The 26,330-nt window shown below is 39.9% G+C and overlaps 2 protein-coding genes across 3 annotated transcripts in view; both read left to right on the forward strand.

The window, feature by feature from the left end:
• The window catches only part of cad (carbamoyl-phosphate synthetase 2, aspartate transcarbamylase, and dihydroorotase), a 29,918-nt gene extending 27,212 nt beyond the window's left edge, over positions 1–2,706 (forward strand). The window contains exons 42-44 of the mRNA XM_078274346.1: positions 280–381; positions 583–677; positions 1,903–2,706. Coding sequence (XP_078130472.1) covers positions 280–381; positions 583–677; positions 1,903–2,002 — 297 coding nt within the window. The 3' untranslated portion in view covers positions 2,003–2,706. The remainder of the gene's footprint in view (positions 1–279; positions 382–582; positions 678–1,902) is intronic.
• Positions 2,707–5,498: 2,792 nt separating this feature from the next.
• Positions 5,499–25,628, forward strand: dnajc5ga (DnaJ (Hsp40) homolog, subfamily C, member 5 gamma a). Of its 2 annotated transcripts, XM_078274267.1 has the most exons (7): positions 5,499–5,664; positions 17,267–17,394; positions 20,851–21,064; positions 21,780–21,936; positions 23,420–23,598; positions 24,814–24,853; positions 25,070–25,628. In XM_078274267.1, exons 2-5 carry the CDS (start codon positions 17,276–17,278, stop codon positions 23,593–23,595), a joined length of 666 nt encoding a protein of 221 aa, XP_078130393.1. In that variant the 5' UTR covers positions 5,499–5,664; positions 17,267–17,275; the 3' UTR covers positions 23,596–23,598; positions 24,814–24,853; positions 25,070–25,628. The 2 variants fall into 2 exon arrangements, with proteins under 2 accessions (XP_078130393.1, XP_078130394.1); XM_078274268.1 differs by lacking the exon at positions 23,420–23,598.
• Positions 25,629–26,330: the final 702 nt, after the last annotated feature.

Genomic DNA, 26,330 nt, shown 5'->3' on the forward strand with positions numbered 1-26,330 from the left:
ACTGCGCATGTGCGACTCCCAACAAAGATGGAACAGAAGTGCGATGTCTCACTCTGTAGCTAAAACAGAGAGCTCAACACACAGGGTGAAAAGAGGAGCTGCACGTACGACAAATATATGGTGTTTTTTGAAAATTAAACCACAAACCTATTCTGGTACAACCTCTAAATACAAGTATGAACCTGAAAATGAGCATAATGTGAGCACTTTAAATGGTGTTATGAGTTTGATAAATAAAAATGATGCTAACCTTTTTGTTGTATTTTCGCCTGTTTTCAGGAGGAGTTTGATAGTATCGAGGAAGCTCTGCCTGAGACAGACGTCCTCTACATGACGCGGATCCAGAAGGAGAGGTTTGCATCTGAGGAGGAGTACAAGGCAGTAAGTGAACTCATGTTTCATTTCATCAACTGTTCTTATTTCTAGAAAAAAATAGTCATAATGCCTCTTTAAATAAAAGTTGTAAAATGTAATCTTTAGCCTAACTTAACACTAAATCTACTAAAGCAAGAGACTTTCGTATATATCTCTTTCACCAAGTCACCTTTGTGTCTCTTTTTTTGTGTGTGTGTTTTTTCTCAGTGTTTTGGCCAGTTCGTCCTCACCCCTCACATCATGACTGTAGCCAAAAGGAAGATGGTGGTGATGCATCCGCTGCCCAGAGTCAATGAAATCAGGCAAGGCCCAATTAGCACCATTATACATTCTCACAGAGTTAGCAGAAACTCCCTGATCTGTCACCGTCTCCAAATCAAGTCGTATTTCAGTCCCTCCAGAAAAACGCGATTATGCGATCGCATAATTCAATGCATAATCAGCCAAAATCCACATATTTATGCAGGGGGGGGGGGCGCATTTTTTCAAATACGCCGCACTTTCACCGCATAAATTGCAGATTTCCGCACAAAATATGCAGGGCTTGCATGATTTCATAATCCCCGCATTTTGGTTGGAAAAAAAGTCCCATATATGTTAGCAGAAAGTTGAAAAATGTTGCGTTTACTTCACACAAGAGCAGCCATTTCCCCCTGTTGCCATGGGAACGTTATGAAGTGACGTAATGACGCGACGTGAACATCATCGAGAAGCTGCAAACCCCACGATGAAGCCATGATGAAACCACAGTTTTTGCAAGTTCCCACAATTTCATCGCATAAAATTGCATAAATATCCCGCATATTCCATCGCGTGCCGCATAATCAAGGATTTTTGCCCGCAACAATCATAAAAAAAAACTCCACATTTTCTGGAAGGACTGGTATTTGTCAGTTCAATACATTTGAAAATATAATGCATTCTGAGGAGAATGGTGGGTCCAAAGCATACCCAACATTTTATATTGATGGAAGTGTTTAATGTACTTTCCTACGAGCACTTGAATGCACCAAAAAGGAAACCGAACCCCGTCAAAAAGCCCAATATTCGTCCGAATCCTGGATTCCATGCATCCCTAGCTGTAATGAAGCCTGACGAGATGGATTTTCGTGTGATACGTGATCTCGCGATTCTCGTGTGATCTCGTAATATCGCAAGAATCCAGCTGCCGTGCAAGGAAAATAATACATGACTTCAGTAATTAATCGTTATGAGAATAGTTGCAGATGAATTTTCTGTCAATCGGCCAATCGATTAATCGACTAATCGTTGCAGCTGTAGTCGTGTGATGAGGAAGCTGTTTGAGAGCTTGGAAATATCATGTTGATGTAGTGATATTTGATCTGATCAGATTGATTCTTGAAAGCCACTGTCCAGAGGAAAACCATTTGAAATATAAAGAACAGATTTTATAAGTATTGCCTGTTGTTGTTATAGTACTACTACAGTATTGTAGTAGATAGTGCAGCACTTTAGTCTTGTTAAAGTCTAACTAAAACTTGTGTCTCCTTTGTATTTTTCTCTCAGTGCCGAGGTGGACACAGACCCAAGGGCAGCATATTTCCGTCAAGCAGAGAACGGCATGTACATCCGAATGGCCCTGCTGGCCACCGTACTGAGCAGATAGATCCGTATGCTGGCCATTCGTAGCCCAAATTGTGAAAACTTTTAGAATAATAACACCACCATTTTCTTTTCTGAAATCTGTGGATTTCTTGAATCCATTCCTTGAAGGGGTGTTGGTAGAGTTAAAGTTGCATCATGCGGTTACATGATACCGCTTTCCTTCAGTTTGACGGAGTACTACGTGTTATTCTTTTCATCCTTATGTCACCTGCAAAAATTTTTTTTTTTTATTGTGTTAAAATACAATATGTTATGCATAAAACTGCTTCCTAATGCAAAATAACTTAGATGATGTATTTGAACTAGTGAGCATTTCTTTGTTTTGTATGTTTTATGATGGTGAACAGACAGCAGTATTCGTGCATCAGTCAGCCGTAGTGACCTGGAGGAGCTGAGGAAGAAAAAAGGGATGTGGGCATCTAAATCATAATATTAAAGATACTATGATGTGTGATATTAATGAAATAAATGTTTTGGTAGCTGTGTGAAATGTACTCAACTGTAGGTACATTTAAAGTCCAGTTAAGATATTAACTGAAAATGGATACGCACAAATATTCTCTGAAATAGTGGTCTGTGATGGTTTAGGGTATTTCTTAAACTGTAGCAGTTTAGAAGTAAACTTTTATCCAAATGGGAGTTGGCGAATGACTTTGTATTATGCAGAGAAATAAATAATAATAAAAAACAATTTTCCTTTTTGCAGTTGACGTCATTATAATCCATCACATCAAGCAACGTAACCTCAAATATGGCACAAAGCTGTCACAAATGTAGTAACTGTTAGAACTCAGGCAAATCAAATGCGTGAAATGAAACGTTCTTTGTTTTAGTGGCAAGTTTGAGGTCCAGGTGGTTCAGCTGTAATGCAAAAAAGAATAGAATGTGCCACGTTACCTTTCTCCTGATGTAGTAAGTTACTTTCTCAATCTTTTTTTCTAGTGCTGTCAAACGATTAAAATATTTAATCGCATTAACGTCATAGTTAACTCGCAATTAATCGCACATTTTTATCTATTCTAAATGTCCCTAGATTTCTTTTTGTTAAATTATTTTTTTTCTCATTTTAATGCTCTTTTCAATAGGGAAATGTGGATCGGCTTGCTTTATGCTTTTGTCGCCTGGCTTTGACGAGGGGGTGGAGAATTAGCATCAGCTGTATGCTTGGCCATCAGCTGTGTGCTTGGCCATCAACTGTGTGTTTGGCCATCAGCTGTGTGCTTGGCCATCAACTGTATGTTTGGCCATCAGCTGTGTGCTTGGCCATCAACCGTGCTTGGCCATCAGCTGTATGTTTGGCCATCAGCTGTGTGTTTGGCCATCAGCTGTGTGCTTGGCCATCAGCTGTATGTTTGGCCATCAGCTGTGTGCTTGGCCATCAGCTGTGTGCTTGGCCATCAGCTGTGTGCTTGGCCATCAGCTGTGTGTTTGGCCATCAGCTGTGTGCTTGGCCATCAGCTGTATGTTTGGCCATCAGCTGTGTGTTTGGCCATCAGCTGTGTGTGGCCATCAAGTGGTATTTCAGACTGGACGTGCTGCGATGATAGCTCAGTTCACAACGACAAAACACACAGATCACTTTGGTCTTGTCAATGGAACCATTTGGCAACTTTTTAAAAGTAAACTTTCCATTCAGAATCTTATTGGCATCCATTTCGGCGTCTCGCGCTCGCCATCCACTCACGTGACGTTAGCCTACTACTCACTCACTTTCACTGCTAGCATGTGAAAAAAAAACTAAAAAGTTTGCTATGCAAAAAAGAACGTTAATCTTGCGATTAAAAAAAGAATTGACGCCGTTAAAATGGGTTTGCGTTAACGCATTTAACTGACAGCACTACTTTTTTCATTTCTGCTTATTTAACACACTTAACACACTGCTTGAGCCTTTAATTTAACTACATATTATGGCTCATCAGTAGGGTTGGGTATCGTTTGGATTTTTACAATTCCGATGCCGAACGGGTACTTTTAACGATTCAGATTCCTGGATTCTTGATAAACTGAAAAATATAAAATATATGTTTACTAGCGATCATGTGCAGTGAATGGTTATATGCTTTTACGTCCATTTTGGTGAGCCCAGAGGGAGACTGTGGCATTTTAAAAGTAGCCTACGTTTAAGGTAGCTAGCTAACGGTAGACTACAGAGAAAGTGTGATATTTTTATATATATATATATATATATAAAATATATATTTCAGTCGACGCATTAAGTGGAACCGAAATGAGGAACCGAAATTTGCGTTCTAATCCGGTCCGATTCCTACCGCTTGCGTAGGAACCGGTTCCGTAGTGGAACCGGGTCTATCGTGAGAATACTGTCACTCTATCAAATGAATACGTCATTTTGTGGTTGCAAATGCTTTTGTCGACTCATTGCAGTGATTGTGATTCCAAATATCAGAGCTGAATCTCTGATCTCTATTCTACCACAAATAAAATGCTGTAAGATGATTAAACACGAATCATCATTTAACACCAAAGGAAGTAAATGAACAAAGGAAAATAGACAAAATTCAGTGTATTTTTTTTGTTTTTACCTTTGAAATAGTGTAACTGTAATTAAATATACTAGAGCTGCAAAGGGTAATTGATTAGCTAACTACTAAATTAATCTGCAACTATTTTTGATAATCGAGTAATCTGTTTTAGCCATTTTTTTTTTTTTTTTTAAATAAAAGTGAATATTTTCTAGTTTCTTCAATCCTCTGTGATAGTAAACTGAATATCTTTGAGTTGTGGATACAATTAAAATGTTCTCTATTTTCTGACACCTTATAGACCAAACAACTAATCAATTACTCGAGAAAATAATCGACAGATTAAACAAGAACAAAAAATAACAATACAAATGTGCATAGATGGTAGGGATGAGAAAAAGTCAAAGCATGTGATTTAAAAAAAAATGTGGGGTTACAATAAATGCTACATTCAAGAACTGTCAGAGATATTTAAATTCAATCTAATTCACTAGGGTGCATGAATGACTCAGCAACGTTTTAAATATTAAGGCAAACTACAATGAGATTACAAGAACAAATAAATACGCAGTATAAAGTTTGGCTCCTGTTTGATACGGGAACTGCTGAGATGTGTACGGATGCGCTTCATGGCTCTTAATTCCCTGTACTTTCATGTTGTTGTCTGACATCCTACGGAAACGCGTGTTTCTGTATTTATTATTTAATCTTTCATTTATATGGATATTTGCAGACACACACATATCCTTTTGAAAGTACTGAAATATACAGCTTTTGGTGAATTATTCACTTAACAAACCGTAATTACAACATCCTGAATGCCCTTTTGTCCATCTGTATCCTTCGGCTGTAGCACATAAGCTCCGTGAGGATTAATATGTGAAATAAATAAACATCAGATTTTATTACTAGTTTATGTGCTTGAAAGCTGGATTTTGGAAGACACCATGAAAGCAACATCCTATCTGTCTTCATTTCCTGGAAGGAGGAATCAACCAATCACAGCGCATGTCCTCTTGCGGAGAGAACCATACACGGCGACCCGGCGGCCACAGCAGGCTAGCGCTTCTCTGCCACCGGGCTAATATGAGCCTTTAATTGAGAGTTAAGACATTAAACCGGATGCCTCTATGATCCAGCTAACCTTACAGCGAGATATACAGTGTTCAGTTTTCACAAGGTAAGGCATTTCGGCGGTAATAAATCTGATAGCATGAGGTTAGCTAACCGTGGATAGCTGTCATGGTCACGAACGGCAAACTCCATTCAGAAATCTGGCATTTTAAGGTTGACTTGCTTCTTAACAAAGGTAGCATAACTTGAGTAACGTAAACATATAAACTAGTTCTAAACATCTTATTAAACGTTAAGATGCACTTTCAGTTCGGTAATCTGTCCAAACACCATATAAAACGTATTTCCACAAATGTAACACTACAAATTTGGATGGCGGTGGCAGTGTACAATTGTGAAGGACTGCCCGTGAGGATTTGTAACGTTAACGTCGCATAAATGCTGAATGCATGCATGCGTTCGGTGTACGCTGAATCGTAGCTTATGCACAGAAAACCTGTAGCCAAGTTTACAATGTTTATGCTGCGCCTGTAACGTAAGGTGATGATGCGTGAAATTGCCAGAATTTTAAATGCAGTTTGGTTTATCTTTGTCTTCACGCTACATCGATGTCGGGGCTGCTTCTGGCTAGCAGGTAGCTTAATATAACGGGCCACGAGTAACGTTACTATCTGACATTATTATTCATTTATAGACCATTTCACAGTTGTTAACATAAACATTCTAACTGGCCCCAAGTTGATTTACTGTAGCTATGTGAATGACATCAACTTACAAGAAGTTAACAAGGCGCCAGGTTATTGCCTAGCAATGGAATTACATTGAAAAGGTCTTGAATTCTTGCCTTAGCTAAAATACGTTTAGTGGTGACATGTCTTTCGTCCATCCAGTAGTTTAGCTGACAGTCATCACATTGGCCAGTATGAGTTTATTTGGATGATTAAGAAAGCCAGAGAAATAACTTAACAGAAAAAATTGTACAAATGTTCCCTGTAACGTTTATTTATGAATGACTGTGTGTAACATAGAAAGTAGTGCTCCATGTGCAGGGAGATTAGCAAAGGATTAGGGCTCCACAAGGACAAATAGACGACAATCACGCGTCATTCCTTCTCCCGTCATACCACGTTTGTCCCAAAACATCAGCCCTCATCTCCCAGATTCAGAACATAATAACTTCATCAAATTTTTTTTTTTAAGCTAGTATTGAGTTAAAGATAGGAAGGAAATGTCACATCTTAGCTGGTAAAAACCTGAGGAATACCACAACATTGTCCCAACAGCAGTGCTGGAAGAAGTAACCTACACTTAAGTAAAAGTAGCAATACTACAGTGTATAAATACGCTGTTATCTGAATCTGCAAAGTAACTTATAACTGAATTTTTAAAACAAATAAGTACAATATTTTCCTAAAAAAGTTTGTGGAGTAGAAGTATACAATGGCAACACTCAAGCAAAGTACCAGTACGTCAACTTTGTATTTAAGTACAGTACTTGAGTAAATGTACTTAGTTACATTTCACCAATGCTTGCCAGAATCAGGTTCCTCTATCGCAGGTTGTATGTGTACATTAAGCCAGATGTAATGACCTAATTATGGAAGTCAAGACTTTTATTTCGCTGTGATTTGTTGTCTCTAATGCTGCTCTTTTTCCAGCCTGGGCTGCCTTCCAACAGCTTCTGTCAATCCGATCATTTAGGGTATAAAAGACACTGTTACCCAGCTATAAATCAGAAGTTGGGAATTCCTATTTCTCATTAGAAAAGACTAAAATAAAATGAACCTGTATGTCAGAGATCCATAGGTCCTTAGGATATTTGGTATTTTTCCTGACATGACATCAAATGAACGGATGCTGGACCGGTAGATTGTATATGAAGTGAATATTTTACTACAGATAATTTGTAAATTGTGACCAAGACACATACTAAATGGTACATTTTACAACTGGAAAATCAACTTCTCAGTGCCTACATGACGTCAAACATAGCCTACATGTACTGGTCCGCAATTACTTGTTACTTAGTGGTCCGACTTGAACACTGATTCCAATATATCTACAATCATTTATCGGGCTAGCTTTTCGTCTCACTATATTCCCATATATATATATATATATATATATATATATAGTAATGCTTGTTGGCTGCGGTGTCCGCATTGACTTGCACTCGACTCTCTTCGGACGTAATGTTAAAGGTCCCTAAGCTAATGGTCACAATTTCTGTCATTCTAGACAGTTTGGCTCGGCATTTTAAGGTTTTGTTATGCTACAGTGCAGTAATCAGATATGAGTATGAAATAATTGTTAAACTGTCTGGCTGAGCTATTTTATATGGACGTTTTGGGATGCTTGGCCTGACTTCAAAGTTAACATGTAACATGTCACACAGCTTAGCAAGCTACTGTTATTTTTAACAATAAAGAAAGCTATTTTAAGAGAAACGAACAGTCTCTTAAGAATATTCTCAATGTTGCCCTCAGTCCTCACATGATTTTGCTTATTTGTAGATTTTGACAAGCACCTTTTGTCTCAAGCAATTAAACATGTCTTGAATGTGTTTTGTTCTAATAATAGCCTTTTCAAAAATGGGTATTTGAATACTTCTAAATATGGACCTGAGTAGTAGAATACGTTGTTTATGTCTATGCCCACAAATGTGTTTCGGCTGGTTGATATTGGTTTGGAAATGCCGTATAATATATGTATGTATCTACAGTCATACCATTGCTAATGGAGGCCTTTTAAATAAAGGGCGTCTTCTAATAGTGATTTTGATAACGTTTCTTCTAGGGCTGTAAGAAAAAAACAATACACTTGAGTATCGCGATATTTTATTTTAACAATACTGTATCGATTTTCAAAAACGCAATATCGATTTTTTTTTTTTTTTTTTAGTTATGTGCAAAAATATTCATGTAAGACAGTGGTTCACGTTTATGTTGTGTTTAAACCCCGTACTGCTAGGTGGCTATGCTGAGACACACCACTAGTGTCCTCGCCTAATAGAGGAGACACACCAAGCCGATAATCGGCCTTCGGACCGTCTGGCGAGGTCGCTGACTCGAGTCTGTTCGGTGTGTCCGGTGCCGTCGTCCGTCGGAGGAGCCGTCGGCCTTCATTTGGGCTGACCCGACATGTTCAGTCGGGAGACAGGGCAGTCGGGACTCGCCCGGAAATGGCGAGCGGATGAGCCGCTCAAAATCTGACAAAAATCTTTTAAACTGACCTTTGTCGATCTGAAATGAAGACAGATTCAGCAACTGCACGGCCTATTTCTCGCTTAAAATGTTTTCAGAATCACGTTTCAGTGAACTATTTTAGTACAATATGAGATCGTATTCTGAACGAGCCGCCATGACAGTCTGGCTGTGAATTTCCGGAGAAAAAAGAACAACGTCACGTGTTCGTCCAGTCAGCTGCCGGTTTTCATTTTCTGGGAAACAATCGGACTGTTAATGGAAACAATACAGAGCAGCGCTGCCTGCTGCTATGGAGACGTATTACGTTTCGCGCACGAGCAGAGCGTACGCTCAAGTCGGCGTCTCTTTGGTGTGTTTTGAGGCACTTTTTGGACCTCGGGGACCCGACTGATCAGTCCGACTGCCTTTTCTGCCGACGGTCAGCCATCTTTTTGGTGTGTCAGCACCTTTACAGTGCCTAACAGTGCCTGACTTCTTGCTAGAAGCTAACAATGTAGCTATGGCTGAACTTTGGTCTACTTTAGCATATACAAATTAGCTCGCTAAGAACCTGTGAACCACAATCCCAAACTGGCAGTTTGATTTTCTGTGTCCTGAATTGTTTACCTAAAGTAAACTTCTTTGACTTTTATGCACATCATGTCTTTTTTTAAATATTAGTTTTTCTAAAAGTTAACTTTAAAAAAAATCCCAATATATCGCCTTACGTACAGTATCGAAATATGTTGAATCGTGACCCATGTATCATGATACGTATCGTATCGCCAGATTCTTGCCAATACACAGCCCCTGTTTCTTCTATGCAGTTCTTTTAGTTGACACAGACAGTCTTACTATTATTTATTGTAAGACTGGAGTGATGTTGAACAGATATCTTGTTGCGAGTCTTCCAGTCAGTATTGGGGAGGGCCCATTTGTGACCACCCTTCCTTTTTGCTAATGCCGTTATTCCCAGATTTGTGAACCTTTTCCTTTTGCCACATTTGGGTTATGTGTGATTAAGCAAGCTGGAAGTTTGAGCATGACATACTTTTACCATTTTTAAATAACTACAAAACATGTATATACAAATCATGATCAATTGCAAACCAGTTTATTTCTATTAAGACTATATAAACAGTTTATATATCGGTTTTGTTACTACAAACCTATCAGTGTTTTTCATACACGCATGCATGTACTTTCCCTCCCTCATTTTCTGCTTTTGTCTCTCAGCTGACAGCCTTCCAGCTAAAAATTCATGCTGAATAGAGGCTAAAGTTAGATTTATATCGGCACTTCATAAAACTTGGAGTACAAAAGAGTCACAGTCACATTTTTGTAAAGGGAGACAAAAGATTCCTCTGTGTGTGTCTCTCTCTTTCTCTGTCTCTAGACTTAGAGGCTGTACTGGGGCTACTTCATTTTCATACCATCAGTCCTGTTAGTGTGATAAATGAGCACCATTTGCATGGGCAGTTTTTTTTTTAAAGTCTGCACCACAACGACTGCAGTTAGCTAATTAACCTAACAGACCTGGCTCAGTGACACTCATCGATCGCTCCAGTATGAGCTGCAGGGTGGCAGATTGATCAGTGCAGACCTTTTATTGCCTGGTGGTCTTGAAGGTTTATGTACAGTATAGAGCAAAGGCCTCTTCTTTAGGGAAGTACTCTCTCCTGACAGACTGACCCACAGTTTGCACAGCATGCTTGGAGAATATTGACATCAGCTTTCTTGGCTTCAACAGGCATGCCATCTGGGCCTGCAGCATGTCCATCGTGGAGAATAATACTGGCCTTTTTGATCTCATCTTTGCAGGCTGATTCCAACCAAGAGCCTGACCGTGTTGTTTTGTGCACTTCACGCAATCATTTAGGTATAGACGGCAACTAACGATTATTGTCATTATTGATTATTTTGCTAATTATTTTCTCTATTACTCAAATAATCATTTGGTCTTTGAAAACGTTGATATAGGGGATATAATTTAAAGTGCTCATATGATGCTCATTTTCAGGTTCATAATTGTGTTAAGAGGTTGTACCAGAATAGGTTTATGTGGTTTAATTTTCAGAAAACACCATATTTTTGTTGTACTGCACATTGCTGCAGCTCCTCTTTTCACCCTGTGTGTTGAGCTCTCTGTTTTAGCTACAAAGTGAGGCATCTCACTTCTGTACCATCTTTGTTGGGAGTCGCACACGTGCAGTAAGTACTGGTCAGTACTAGTCAGTTGCAGAGTATGAGGGAGTGCCATGCTAGCAGCTAGGCAAGCATTATAACGTGTGTTACAAAGTGACGCACATTCGGAAGTAAAGGCTGGACTACAATAGAGCTGTTTGGTGCAGTTTGTGAACAGTGTGTTCTGTTGGAGATGGTAAGTCCCTTTGAGGTGGACTTTGGGCTTTTTCACTTTGTAAACCTATAATGTGCACAAAAAGATATATATAACACAATAAAGGAAAGGGAAAAAGCCAAAAATGCATAATATGAGCACTTTAAGGCAAGGAAAAGCAGTCAATCTTTACATTAAGTTTGGAGGTTTCCAATGTTTTTGAGAGTTCAGTATCAATCTTTCAGTTCTAGTTGCTGCATGACTATTTTGTGAATGGAAAAGCTTTTTACAGACTATATCAACTAAAGGTACAACCTAATTGTTTTCCCTCATGTGAATACACTCAAATGTGAGTTCAAATCTGTAGCTGCCATTTTGCCAAAACCACTGTAGTTATCAGAAAAAGTTATCTAAACCTTTTCTTGGCAAGAGAATAAAATAGTGCTAACTTTCAGTACCATCTTTGAAAATGATGTAAGCAGTGTGAAGCTTAAGTTTTGTTTTCACAACAGGAGGCTCTTAACTTTATTGGATTAGTGACAATGGAAGTAAAGCTGCCTTCTATTGCGCTGGTGCAGCGATGGAGAATTTTCTCATTGAAAGCAAAGAGAAGGGTGCATATCAGCTATCTGACCACCCATGAATGTTGGCAAAGTTTCTTCTAAAGGTGCCCTCAGGATGGGGATCTTGTTTTAGCAAATTAAAAATAGTTTGGATGTGAACAAAGTGAAGTACTGTTTGTGTACTGATTTCTGAGTACACAACAAATAATGTGAGTTTGCTTTTGCTGTCAACGAAACAGCCTATAACGCTCTGTAATTTAGAGCTTTTATAACAAAATCTAATATACAAGATGTACAAAGTACACGTAAGCTAAAGGCAGCACTGTTGTTTGATACAAAAACTTGCTAATGTTTGCTGTGATCTTTCCCTCGTCCTTATACACCTTAGACCACTGATCGTCTATATCCACGACGTTCCACTTCCGGGATTGCTCCGTTGCCACTGAAAATTCCGAAAATGTCCCTCTTTTTGGCCGGATGTCCGTTTCCTTGAGCTTTCTTTGTGGTGGATTTCTGAGGACTATGGTTAACTGCTCCTCAGATCTCTGCAGGGTAAATCCAGACAGCTAGCTAGACTATCTGTCCAATCGGAGTTTTCTGTTAATGTTTGAACGTACACATGTTCCACCAAAACAAGTTCCTTCCCGAGGCTATTTTGCAGAGGCACTGGGGCTCTGTGCGGCGCTCTGACGATTGTGATTGGTTTAAAGAAAATGCGTTTTTCTCCCATCCCGGAATGCTGTGTGGACTAGCCAGACCCTCCTCTGCTGCGTTGTGGAGGAAGGTCTAGCAAAGCGAGACTAGACCCCTGAGAACCCCTTAAGTTAACAATATCACTATCAGATCTCACGCCCCATAACTGATGTTAGGGGCTTCATGTAACTGATTATTTTGAAGTTATTCATGAGGGCGAGGATCGGAAAGGCCAGGACAGCTTTTCTTAAAATGAAGAATATATGGAGCTCAAGGGCCTTGTCCACCAAAACAAAGATCAGGATCTTCAAAACCAATGTGAAGTCAGTCCTTCTCAATGGCGCTGAAACTTGGAGATCCACCATCACCACCACCAAAAAGATCCAGACATTTATCAACACATGTCTGCGATGCATCCTCCAGATCTGTTGGCCTGATACCATCAGCAACCAGGAACTCTGGCAACGCACAAACCAACTGCCAGCAGACGACGAGATCATCCAACGACGCTGGAGATGGTTAGGGCATACCCTCTGCAAACCGGCTTCCAATATCACCAGACGGTCCCTTTCATTGAATCCCTAAGGGAAAAGGAAGAGAGGTTGACCCAGGAACAGCTGGCAGCGAGACCTGGACGCCGATGTCAAGAGGACATGCCACACTTGGAGACAGCTGGAGAATCCTTGTAGGCGGGCTATGCCCCAGTAGGGGAAAATAGTCAGAAGAAGAGATGTGATCCAAAACAATTAGTCAACTAATCACTTAGCTGTATAGCTCTCCTCAACTAAAGGAATTCTTAGTCGATTAACCTTCCTGGGATTTTGTCAACTAATCGATTTGATCAATTTCTCCACAAAGAAACATGCAAAGGCACAACTTTAAATGTGTTTACCAGAGGTGTGCCCATACGTTTTCTTGAATATAAGTCATTTAGCATGAAAAAAGCATAAAAAAAGGACTAATCAACTAAAGAAGTCTTAAGGCGCTGACACTCCAACCCGATTATCGGCCGTCAGACAATCTGGCGAGGTCGGTGACTCGAGTCTGTTCGGCGTGTTCCGTGCCGTCGTCAGTCGGAGGAGCCGTCAGCGTTCAGTTTGGCCGATTTGACTTGTTGAATCGGCCAGTGGGCAGTCGGACTCAGTGACCGATTTGATTGGTGGAGTGCTGGCCCTTGACTAGCGACTCGGTGCACGAGCTGCCAACGCCATTATCTTCTTATTACTACCCATCGTATTTTCTTCTGTTCAGCGAGTAATGACAGCAACAATCCTTCTTGACTACTATCAACACTCTCTGATGAAAACAATGACTGACGACCGCGTGCTCTGTGTTTACTAGGTCTAGAGAGATGTTCCGTCATTTCCGGTTTTCATTTTTTGGGCGACAATACAGATTAGCACCTCCTGCTGTTATGGGGACGTATTACGTCTTGCGCAGAACGTACGCTCAAGTCGGCGTTGTTTCGGTGTGTTCCGAAGCACTTTTTTGACCAACTCGGGGAGACAGGAGCCGACTGATCTGCCCGACTGCCTTTTCTGCCGACGGTCGGCCGTCAGGTTGGTGTGTCAGAGTGTTTAGTCCACTAAGACCAAAACGGCAAATTGGGCGACGAATCGACTAAAAGGAGGCAGCCCTACCTAGCTGATAAGCAAAAAATTCAATGTTGTATAATTGATCAACAACCTATTCTTAATTACTTATTCTTAAATGGCAAAGATGTTTGGATCTGTCCAACTAAAAGTCCACAACACGCAATTTGAAGACGTTGCCTACAGCTACAGCTCTTGGAAATTGTAAAAAGCATTTCACAATTTGTTGGCATTTTATAGACTCATTGATTTCTAAGTGAGGTTGGACCTGGAGGTGAAGTTCTAACAAAAATCATTTTTGGCTTCAGCCCTAAACCCACGCTCTCCTCTTCCAATCCAACTGAAATCTACTTTCACGAACTAAGAACATTATCTCAAAAAGACACAAGAAAAAACAGTTCAATGAGGGAAACAGTGGCCTGGATTGATGCTCTTGTCCTACTATTTTGTGAATATCGGAATTTACATTTTGACAAAGGGAGCAGATGATGGTATGGCATAATGGTTAGTTGAAATAACAAAAGCTTTGTTCTCACACAGCTCTAGCGTTAGCTGGGGATTTGTAATAATTGCAAAGGTCATCTGAGTTTTAAATACCGTGCAAATCTCCCCACTTTGTAATATCTAAAGTAAAAAAACAAACATCCAAAGCAAAAGGCCTACCATATGCCAGAAAGCATGTCTGATAAGATTAGTCCTGTGTGAATAGACATAGATTTTCTGTGCTTTTTTTCTATGTTTACATCTAACGGAGGCTGCAGGGGAAATGCTTAATGAAAGCACTGGCCTGATTTAAAGCTGCTGTACAGTATGATTCCCTCTGTCTGTCTATGCTTTTTTTTTTTCATCCCATACTGTATTAAAAACAATAACATAGATCTATTGTTTAGTTTGCTGTATGTGTGCGCTTGCAGGGCTGTCTAGTCACAGTCTGACCAGGTCGTTGACACTCTCTGACATGGACTCGGACGGGTAATCTGCAAGATCAGCAAATTGTAATCTTCTTTAGCCAACGACCCAAACAGCATTATTTGTGTGGCTGAGTAAGAGTCAGTGAGAGTGTGTGTGTGTACAGTAGCTATAGTTTAATTTTTTGTTTACTGTAATTGTGAAGCACTAAACTAACATGTACTTCAAGTCATTATCGCTAGTTATGATACAATGGTGAGGGTGGATATAATTAAAGGAGTTTGTACGCCTAAACCCAAGAACTCGATTCTTCACTTCTGGGACCCCCAAGTCAATACTGGGTGTGAAGTGTAGTTTAAAGACAATTAAAGCACAAAAGATGGAGACATAAAACCTGCATTGTGCACTTGGATTTAAAGGGGAACTATACAGTTTTTTAGCTTAATTTATCTTAACTGAACAGCTTTGAAGTCATTGGAATGGTTATATGACTTTTTTCGAGTTGAATGGTGGTCGTCTCGCTACCCCCTAGCGCCTGTGAGCGGAAAAACCACCCTTGCAACTTTCTCAGCGTCAGGAAGTATCTCATGATATCAGGTCTGGTGATGTAACGAATTATGTCACAACACTGCACACATAAGCCCATTCAGGAACCGGCTAACAAGATAGCGATGGAGTTTTTCACACTATCGTCATGGCTGAGCTGGCAAAAAAGAAGCAGAAAGCTAGGAAAGCATTGTCGGAGGAACAGAGAAAGAGGAAACGGCAGACTGACCGAGGGAGGAGTCAGACACAAGTAAACATAGGAGCTGCCAAATATCTATTCTGAAGCTGTAGGGGCTTTATAGAGAAACCTGCAAGCAAAAAGCAAAACAATGGCCAAAACCGCATAAGCGCCCCTTTAAAGATGGACGTGATGAAAACTAACTGAAAACTGGCATCTAATTTTGCTAAAAATATAAAAACAAATCAACTTACACAAATGAGAACGAGCTCTAATTCTACCTGCTCACAGACTAAAAGCATATATCACATCCTAGTCTCGCTTTGCCAGACCCAAGCGCACGGGAGGAGATTCTGGTTACTCCACATAGCATTCAGGGATGGGAGGAAAACGTGCTATGGTTTATTGGCATTTCTTTAAACCAATCAGAATTGCCTTGGGCGGTGCTAAGCCCCGGAGAAAAGCCATGGTGCCGCTGCAAAATAGGCTCGGAAGGAACTTGTTTTTAGTGGAACGTTTATGTTTAAAAGTTGGACAGATAGTCTAGCTAGCTGTCTGGGTTTACCCTGCAGAGATCTGAGGAGCAGTTAACCATAGTCCTCATGAATCCACCTGAGTTTAAAACGCCAACACAAAGGAAGCCCAAAGCAACGGATATCCGGCCTAAATGAGTGAAAGCCGGCGGATTTTCCAGCGGCAACGGAGCAATCCCGGAAGTGGAACGTCAAGGATATAGACTACTCACATCCTAACCTCTGACATTTCCCTCGTCTTCACTCTACAACTTCTTAAACCTTGACTTATCTGAAGGCCAATTGTAGCACCTTTGAATGTAATTAAAGGATGACATGTTGTGCCGTGTCATGTATTTTAGTAGTAAAACAGTAAAATATATATGATGATGATATATTTATCAGCCACAATTTTGATAATTGATTGTTTAAGTGTCCAATATTTGCTAATTTACACTTGCCAAATTTGAAGTTTGCTGCTTTTCTCTGTCTTAGATCATTTTAAACTGAATATTTGTAAGAAAAAGAGACATTTGAAGATGTTGGCTTTAGCTTGTTTCTTTCAATATATATATATATATATATATATATATATATATATATATATATATATATATATATATATATATATATATATATATATATATATATACGCGCATATGTAATTTGATTTAATATACTAAATGATTAATAAATCAGTTGGGGGAAAAAAACTGTAGACCCTGCTGTGGTTTTTAATAAATAAAAAGCTGACATTAGATTACCTTGATCAGACTTACTACCAAACAGTAAAATATTAACCTTGTCGGAATATCTTCTTGTGTTATATCAACAGATTTGCTCTGTCGTAGGGTTTTATTTTCTCTGCTGTGTCCTGTCATTAGTTTGCGGCTGCAGAAACATCTAATACTTAAGTTTTCACCAAATGTTAATTGATGTCTTTCTTTTCTGAGTAAATAAATCCTGACTTCATATCATCAACTGTCGTTGTAGCTCTATGTACATTTCTAAAAACCCTATCCTCTGAACTGACTAGCTAGGCTGCTCCTTTGGCTGGGAAGTAAAAAAAAAAAAAAAGTATTTTTGGGTTGGCTTTGCTGAATATTGCAACATGGCAATGAACTGCAATATTTAATAATATGTCATCATAATTTTTTTACTCTGGGATGTTTTTTTCTCCTAATAATAACAGAGGTGAGCCATGGCTGAACCAAACGCCTCCCGCCCCCAAAGGAAGATGTCCACCGCTGGGGAGAGTGTGTACAAGGTGCTAGGCCTGGAGAAAGGAGCGACAGCTGAGGATATCAAGAAAGCATACAGGTAAGATTCAAGATTGTTTATGTGCCATTTGTGCACACACCAAAACAGTCCACATAAAACAAAGATTAAAACTTAAGGGCCCTATCTTGCACCTGGTGCAGCGCAAAGCCCGACGCAAGTGTCTTTGCTAGTTTAAGACAGACGCAGTTGTGAATTTCCCGTCCAGCGCCCACGTCGATTAAATATCAAATGCACCTGCGCCCATCTGTGCGCCCATGGGCGTGCTGGTCTTACAGGGAGGTGTGTTCAGGCGTATTGCTGTCTTGAGGCAGCGGGAAGTGATCGCGCCATTGACCAACAAAAACCTGGTCTAAAGTCAATAACGCAGCATTTCGTTGTCATTTTAACAGCGCATTAGTAAAATGCACCTTGGCTCATGCACAGCGTGCGCACACAATGCTTGTTACACACACAGGGACGCGCAGCAGCACACAAACATGCAGAAGAATAAAAATATTAATTACGGTGCAAATCCGCCATCATAATGGCAATTACAAAGCTAATTAAGACTATCAGCTCCAAACAACTCTCTCTGTATTTCTCAGTATGACTATATTCAGAAGATTGTGTCGTCCGGTGACTTTCACACGCAGAAAATCGAGTGAAGATAATGACCTTTTCTGAAGAGTCATCATGTTTTTTTAATCCTCCGTGTCCTCCTTGGCTACTAGCAGCTGCATAGAGGAGGGGTGGGGGTGGTGCGCGGTCACGGAAGGCTTGTATCATGTGGACGCGCCGACAGTTTTGTTGTCATTACTTAGAATTCCTCATGGAGGCGACCGAAATGACGCACTATAGCTTTAAAGTAGCCATATTATGCTCATTTTCAGGGTCATAATTGTAATTTGAGGTTGTATCAGAATAGGTTTACATGGTTTAATTTTCAAAAAACACCATATTTTTGTTCTACTGCACATTGCTGCAGATCCTCTTTTCACACGCTGTCAGGTCTCTGTTTTAGCTACAGAGTGAGACCATCTCTGTTGTCAGTCGCACATGCACAGTAGCTAGGTAAGGATTACATGAGCTAGCTCCAACTTCGGCCTGTACAAGGCAGGGTTAGCCGGGAGACTTCTTCTAAACGAGGGCGCACTTTCAACTTTGCGTGGAATACCTGCAGAACAGGGACATGTAAGTAGTTCTATATAATTTATTTTGTAGATTAGGGTGAATTTGTGTGTTGTAGCAGTGTTTTGCCATTGAGAACAAGCTAGCATGCTAACGGTTAGCCCCCTAGGCCCCTCGTCTCGGCTAGTGACGTAGAAAGCCGTGCAGATTTTGAACAGCTCACCCGGAGACTGAAAGCAGGACACATTCAGAAACCGTATCTCACTCAAAACAGCATGGGTGTTGTTTTTCAAAGTTTGTATGTGTGTGGAAGCACCAGAGACCCAAAATAACACCCCAAATCCCAGAAAGTGTTTTTTTTCATAATATTGTCACTTTAACTAATTGTTTATAATTGTATCTATTGTACTATACTTCATATTTATTCTATATTTATACATATTTATATTATATTATACCATACTATTAATCACACCACTGCCCCTTTTACCTTGTAATGTCTTTTATTGCATATTTAATAGTTATTTTTATTTCTATTATTTTAGTTTTATACACCTGTTATTTTTTTTACTTTCTCTATTTATCTATACTTATTTGTGTCATAGGAATTATTGTGCATGCTCTTTTGAGTCAAGTACAAAGAGTTAAGTTAAAAAAAAACTTGGATACTATACTAAAGAGATACACTATGTAATATAATATAATAATAATATAATAAACTATGAATACCGTAACTGGAGTATGAGCACTCCTGTAAACCAGGGGCTTGTAAACATAGAGGAGAAGTAATGTAAGGCAACCTGAATCTGAATTATTACTCTAGTTAAGATGTCTCCTCAGAAAGGATTAGTTTCTCCAGAGTAGGCAGGCTATCTACATTGTAATGATGACTTTAGGTATTTCCTAAATCCTTAAATGCTTAAATTTGGGTAATTATGCTCCTGACGGTGTTGGCAAATTCCCCCTGTGTGGTCAGTGAGTGTTCAGATTCCTCCAGGACACTCCTCCACTAGTCCTATTGCTAAAGAGCATATTTCTGCCTGCACAAGTGGAGACAAGCCGACACGAAAGCATGCCAATTAGCAACTAATGAGTATTCATTATTTGATCATTCTTTTCTAATCTATCAAGGTGGATTTTCTTCCGATTTAAGAAATGAATCTACTAATGTCCATCACAAGTTCTCAGAACCTAAACTGCCCTGTTCACATCGCATTGACACTTTTATAGTTGAGAATTGGGTTAGTGGAATTGGGAAATGTTTGACATTTCTGCTTGATAGAAGTTAAGTCATTCATCAATTATCACAATTGTAATTTGGGCTGCGATTTAATCCGGTGATTATTTCCATAATACCATGATTATGCCCATCAGAATCTCCTCAAATTGCTCATTTTTTTTTCCAACCAACGGTCCAAATATTTTCACATTACTGTCACATAAAGATCAACTAATCGTTTATAATTTCATCTATTGTACTATACTTAATATTTATTATATATTGTATTATACCATACTATTAATCACACCACTGTCACTTTTGCCTTTTGTTGTAATAATTATAATAATTGCTATATTAAATAGTTTGACTCTATTCTTATTTTAGTTTTATATACCTCTTATTGTTTTTACTTTCTCTATTTATCTATACTTATATATGTCTGTGTGCTGCTGCACAACCTGAATTTCCCCTCTGGGTAACAATAAATACCTTATCTTAATTGTAATGTTGTTGAATTGACTGTCACTCAGCTAATCAATAGGGATGGGAATCCCCAGAGGCCTCACGATATGATATTATTGCGATTTTAGACATTGCAATATCCTGCGAAATATTTGTCAACATCGGTTTTATCTAAAAAGATCAATCTCACTTCACTTTTATTACTGGAAAATGGGATTGTCAAACAGACAAACTGACCAACACACACACACACACACACACACACACACACACACATATACATATATATAATAGATCGATACTCGGCGTCTTTGTATCGATACGGTATTGCCACTGAAAATATCGCGATACTATGCTGTATTGTTTTTTTCCCCCCCACCCCTACTAATCGATTACTCATCTAGTTATTTCCGTTCAACAATAACTTTCTAACTTTTAACTGGTTGTCCATGTACTCCTTTTGTTTGTTTTTTTACTCAAACGCACTTATTCTCCTTTTTTGAATAGAGTAAACATGACTTTAGGTAAACATGACTTGAGTTAACATTTCATTTTCTGCTGTCCATCAATAAACTGAAGCTCAAAATAGCCTAAAATGAATTCAATCCCAACCCGATCCCTCCTTCCTTGACCTAAAAACCCTCCCACCTCTGCTTCACTTTGCATTATTTGACGTCCTGTGTGCCCTTCTTCTCTCCTGTCAGGAAACTAGCCTTGAAGTACCACCCGGATAAGAACCCAGACAACCCTGACGCAGCGGAGAAGTTTAAGGAGATTAACAACGCCAACTCTATTTTAAATGATGAGACCAAGAGGAAGATCTATGACGAGTATGGCTCCATGGGCCTGTACGTGTCTGAACAGTTCGGAGAGGAGAGCGTCAAATATTACTTCCTCATGTCCAAATGGTGGTTTAAGGTTTGTGCTTTGGTTTGTTTACAACCTACATGGATTTTTAAAATCGCTACTTATGCATATAGGCGACATTTGACTTTTTTGAGGGCTTGTTTCAGTAAAGTCACTTTGCTTTTTGTATACAACCAGGCTAATATTGATCAATACTTTAAAGATAGAAAGAGGGGGGTGATGACATGCAGCAAAGGGCCGCAGGTCGGAGTCGAACCCTCATTTTCAATGTCATCGTGTCAGATTACAAATACAAATACAGAACAACAACACAGGAAGTACAATCATATGAAGTATAGAAAGGCAATAAAACATTCAGAATTGGAAAATGATTTGATAAATACATTAGGAAAATAGGGATGCAATAGAAAATACAATCTAATGTTATCTAATGCAGTAAGCCACCAATAAATGCTACCTTTTTATGAAGCTTATAATGTGTCAGAAATCATCGTATCTCCTTTCTGATCCTGTGTCACAAACTGATATAAATTTAAGATTATAAAGTACCATCCACGTTTTTCTGTATAGCTCTCACACATGCATTAGCACTAAAATATGCCAGCACAATTCAGTGTACAAAAGGATTAAATAAAGTGTTTCATAATTTGAGTTGTCCCAGTGTTAATAATTTGGAGATAAAGACAGTTCTAGAGCCTCCTGTTTGCTCTCATATGGCTGAAAATGGTTTTAAAAGTGGTTCCGTTTTGCGTGTTGTTTCCTGCAGAGTCTGGTACTGTGCTGCACGATGTTCACCTGCTGCTGCTGTTGCTGCTGCTGCTGTTTCTGCTGTGGGAAGTGTAAACCACCTGACGATGATGACCACTACCAGTATGTCGACCCTGAAGACCTGGAGGCCCAAATCAAAGCAGAGCAGGACGGAGGTGAGAGGGCGATTCACATAGTTATGGTTTAGGTTCTCAGGTCTATAGAACGCTGATGTTGTAAATATTCTTTCTTCCTGGGTATTTTTTCTTTTCTTTTCTTTTTTTTTTTCTAGGTTGATGCTGTACATCCAAGAGACAATACAGGCTCCCACAAGTAGTGCATTTAACGCACCTTATACAATACTTGTACCACTATGCGATTAGGCCTGTAAAAATTCTTACATAATTGTCTAATTGTCCATTTTTTCCAAGTGTTATTACGTTATCTGGGTCACATAATGGTGATATAACCAAAAGATGTATCCTGGAATTCATTCAAAACTTTAATTTGTTTAAAAAAAGTCATGAATATTTTTAAATTTGACCGAAAGAGACAATTATTTAGTTAATCTGAGACAATTAGTTTTACAGCAACATTTGGAATGGTTACAGCTCTATGTGCAGTCGTCAATTATACATTATAATACATGTATAATATACATTACTTGAAATACTAACTTTTTTTAATTAAAGGTTCACTATGAGTTGACGACGGAGCTGATACTAAAAAAAGGTACCTGTTGGCAGGTACCAGGGACTTTTTTTCATAATGGAAAACCCAAAAATGCGAGTAGTGGAGTCGAGCAGGTACCATGTAATGGAAAAACGCCATTAGTCATGACAGTTACGGAAACATGGGGGGAGGGGCGAGCTGGCTCTGTTTTGTTTAAAATGTACTTGGAACGTCAACAGAAGTGACCACGCAGGAACTCATAGTGCACCTTTACACTGTAAACCTTACTTTATGTGAACTGATGAGTTCAGGTGTAAGTCTGAATCGTTTGCCACTTTTTTCCCTGACAAAATCACGGAAAGTTAAACATTTCAGTTGTGCAGATGTTTCCACAGCTCAAGTAAAGACAGGACAAATGTTGTGCTTCATGCTGTTGCAATTAAAACGGCTGTAATCTTGTTTTTTTTCTTAACTCAACTTCTTCCTTCCTTCAGGCACTTAACGGAGTCTAGAGTGAGGTGGCGGATAGATTTCGATCCGTCTGTTGGTCTTGTTCTTCCACTCTTGTGTTTGTTGACTGGAGTCTTTGGGGGTTTCTTGCAAGAAAAGTACACATTCATTTCCTCCGGATTAAAAATGGGTCCTCTGGTCAACTATGTTAAAAATCTCTGAGCCGTTAAACGCCAGAAGCATTTTGCACGCACGTCTGTCGCTGTTTTTAAATTTGAGAAGAGACTGAGATATACTGAGGCAGCTTTTGCAGGAGGTCCTTTTGAAGATAAAATAAATAACAATCTTGCTTTAAATCCGGTAACACGTCAGTATCTTGAAAAACTTCATGTCTGTTAATGTGAAAACGGCATCTGTAGAAAAATCTGTGTTGAAAGTAAAACCAACCCTAAAGGCTTTCTGTGACCTCACTAGTGAATTCAACATGCTCTCTCGCTACAGGATTTGTGTTTTCATGCTCCCATCCCCCCCCACCAGGTTACACAGTAATCATAGGCCAGCCCAAATCGAACCTGGGTCCAGAAAGCCCAGAAGGCCAGAGTCAGCCCATCCCCCTGCCACTGCCCATGGCCCCACCTGAGCCCCAGTCGCCGACCCCAGCCAGTCCAGCAGGGGAAGAGAACCCCGGAGAGACTCTACCAGAGTCTAAATGACTCGTAAGAGCCGCCTCGTCTGAATTTATGTGTCGCATATCGTCGTTGCCTTCATCCTTGGTGTTACTCGTCCATGCTTGTTAGCTGCCTGTCTGGCTTGTACGTGGCTCATCGCTGCTTCTTCACTCATCCATAACAAAACCGTTCCATCTGTCTAATTCCCACTGCACTGTCGCATTCATCATGTCACTCAAGTCATCTTGTACCTGCATGTTGTTTCCGTATGCCTGTCGTCAGTGTTGCATTAAGTCACTGTACCGTTTGCTTGTATTGCTGCCAGAAGATGAGCATGGCTGAATGAATTACTGTAGCTTTTAGGGCTGCACAATATGAGGAAAAGATGCGATAACTTTGTTGAATATTGCGACATTACTTGCGATTAAATGGACAGATATTAAAGCTTACTGAGTTCTGCTGCTTTTCAGTGTTCTGCTAAAATACAACAAGTTGCTTGTTGTATTGAAAACAAACCAAGGGAAATAATTTACAACATTCTTTTATTGAACAAATTGAATATTAAAGGCAGCACTAAAAAGAAGAATGACATTTACATTATACATTTCAAAGTGCTGTTTTCTACTGATATTTTCTTTCAACTAACCTGAAGAATCTCCGAGTGTCTTTTGCGATGTGGTCCTTGCGCCAGTTGATATTGCGATGTCGATACAAAAACGATATATTGTGCAGCCCTAGTAGCTTTAAACTTTTGTACTGTTATGTCACTGTTGTAACTGCATCGTCTTGTGTTTGACACGTAGACTGTATGTGAGGAAATTCTAAGCTTAAAGCACTAAAGAAGCCTGTTATATCAGTTATTATATTAGGGTTGTAATCGTCAGATATTTTATGCAAAAAATTAAGTTTCTTTGCCCTGCATGTCCACTTTTGGTTTAATACAGACCTGTGTTGTCTAATTAGGATCTGTCTGTTTGTGGGTTTTAATAATCAAATTAACTTACTGTGTTTTGGTTCTTTTTTTATTTATTTTTTTATGCCAATTTACAGTTTAAAACCTCAGCTCTTTATCAGAAATATTCCGGTTTTCACAGCTTTTATATTTTGGTTTAAACTGTAAAGGGTTTGAAGTTAAACATTTTGAAACCTGCAGACAACCTGTATGATAAACAGGATTTTGTCCAAAGATATTCAAAGGAGAAATTTGCCGTAATGGAGTGTATGATACCGGGGTAACATGGGTCTCTTCCTCTCCTCCCACAGGAAAGTGACGCAACGGATGAGCCTCAACTAGTGAAAGCAGGTAGGTGAGATTATCAGTCCACATGCAGGGTAACGCATCACACAGGTAGACGGAGCTCTACAAAGAGCAACTGTTGTTATATGTATATTTTGTTTGTGGACAACCAAGAGACCGTTTTGTGAAGCTGTATGTTAGGAATAAGTGTCAGTCTTTTTGCGTCTGGATCAAGTTGCTGTTGAATATCTCAGTTTGACTTCCACTTCTCTCCCTCTTTAGCCTCTCGAGCCCCTTCTATGATCCAGCCACATTCACCCGCTGCCAGAGATCAACCAGCCCAAAGCCACCAGCCACCCCAGGCCCACATCTTAATCCTGGCCCCTTAACCCACCTGATTTACCCACTGGACAACACCTGTAAGGTGGGCACCTAAAGGCTCTTGTCCCCCCCGCACCCCTCCTTTCCACGGAAATAAAGTTATGGAGGAGTATTGATGCTCTGAAAATGCTAAGACCCTCACTGAAAATTTGATCCCATTTCTCCTTCTAACTTGCCACAGACTTTAGCCTAGCCTGGGCTAGATATGATCCAACAGTTTCCGTCATCCAGGGCTAGGCTTGGCAACATGCCTGGACTCCTCACTAATCTCTTCTTGTCATCCCATTACAACCAGCAAGGATGTGACGCTGGACGATGGCATAAACGGGGAGATAAGAGGGCAAACGACATCATGGAAAGGTGATCCTCATTATTTATTTGCAATCCAGACCAGGATTGAAATGATGTCTGTCACAACCTCCCCTCCGTCTCCCTCCAATGTGGACGTTTGTGACCAACAGGATCAGTCCACATGCAGGGTAACGCATCACACAGGTAGACGGAGCTCTACAAAGAGCAACTGTTGTTATATGTATATTTTGTTTGTGGACAACCAAGAGACCGTTTTGTGAAGCTGTATGTTAGGAATAAGTGTCAGTCTTTTTGCGTCTGGATCAAGTTGCTGTTGAATATCTCAGTTTGACTTCCACTTCTCTCCCTCTTTAGCCTCTCGAGCCCCTTCTATGATCCAGCCACATTCACCCGCTGCCAGAGATCAACCAGCCCAAAGCCACCAGCCACCCCAGGCCCACATCTTAATCCTGGCCCCTTAACCCACCTGATTTACCCACTGGACAACACCTGTAAGGTGGGCACCTAAAGGCTCTTGTCCCCCCCCCCCCGCACACCCCCTTTCCACGGAAATAAAGTTATGGAGGAGTATTGATGCTCTGAAAATGCTAAGACCCTCACTGAAAATTTGATCCCATTTCTCCTTCTAGCTTGCCACAGACTTTAGCCTAGCCTGGGCTAGATATGATCCAACAGTTTCCGTCATCCAGGGCTAGGCTTGGCAACATGCCTGGACTCCTCACTAATCTCTTCTTGTCATCCCATTACAACCAGCAAGGATGTGACGCTGGACGATGGCATAAACGGGGAGATAAGAGGGCAAACGACATCATGGAAAGGTGATCCTCATTATTTATTTGCAATCCAGACC

Source organism: Sander vitreus, chromosome 18 (assembly GCF_031162955.1).
Source record: "Sander vitreus isolate 19-12246 chromosome 18, sanVit1, whole genome shotgun sequence".
NCBI classification, from domain to species: Eukaryota; Metazoa; Chordata; class Actinopteri; order Perciformes; family Percidae; genus Sander; species Sander vitreus.

Bases quoted from the DNA above. Each gene is read 5' to 3' on its own strand.
- dnajc5ga (XM_078274267.1), top strand. From the start codon at position 17,276: ATGGCTGAACCAAACGCCTCCCGCCCCCAAAGGAAGATGTCCACCGCT. The intron at 17,395-20,850 runs GTAAGATTCAAG...CTCTCCTGTCAG, and splicing joins GATATCAAGAAAGCATACAG to GAAACTAGCCTTGAAGTACC. The intron at 21,937-23,419 runs GTGAGAGGGCGA...CCCCCCCACCAG, and splicing joins CAAAGCAGAGCAGGACGGAG to GTTACACAGTAATCATAGGC.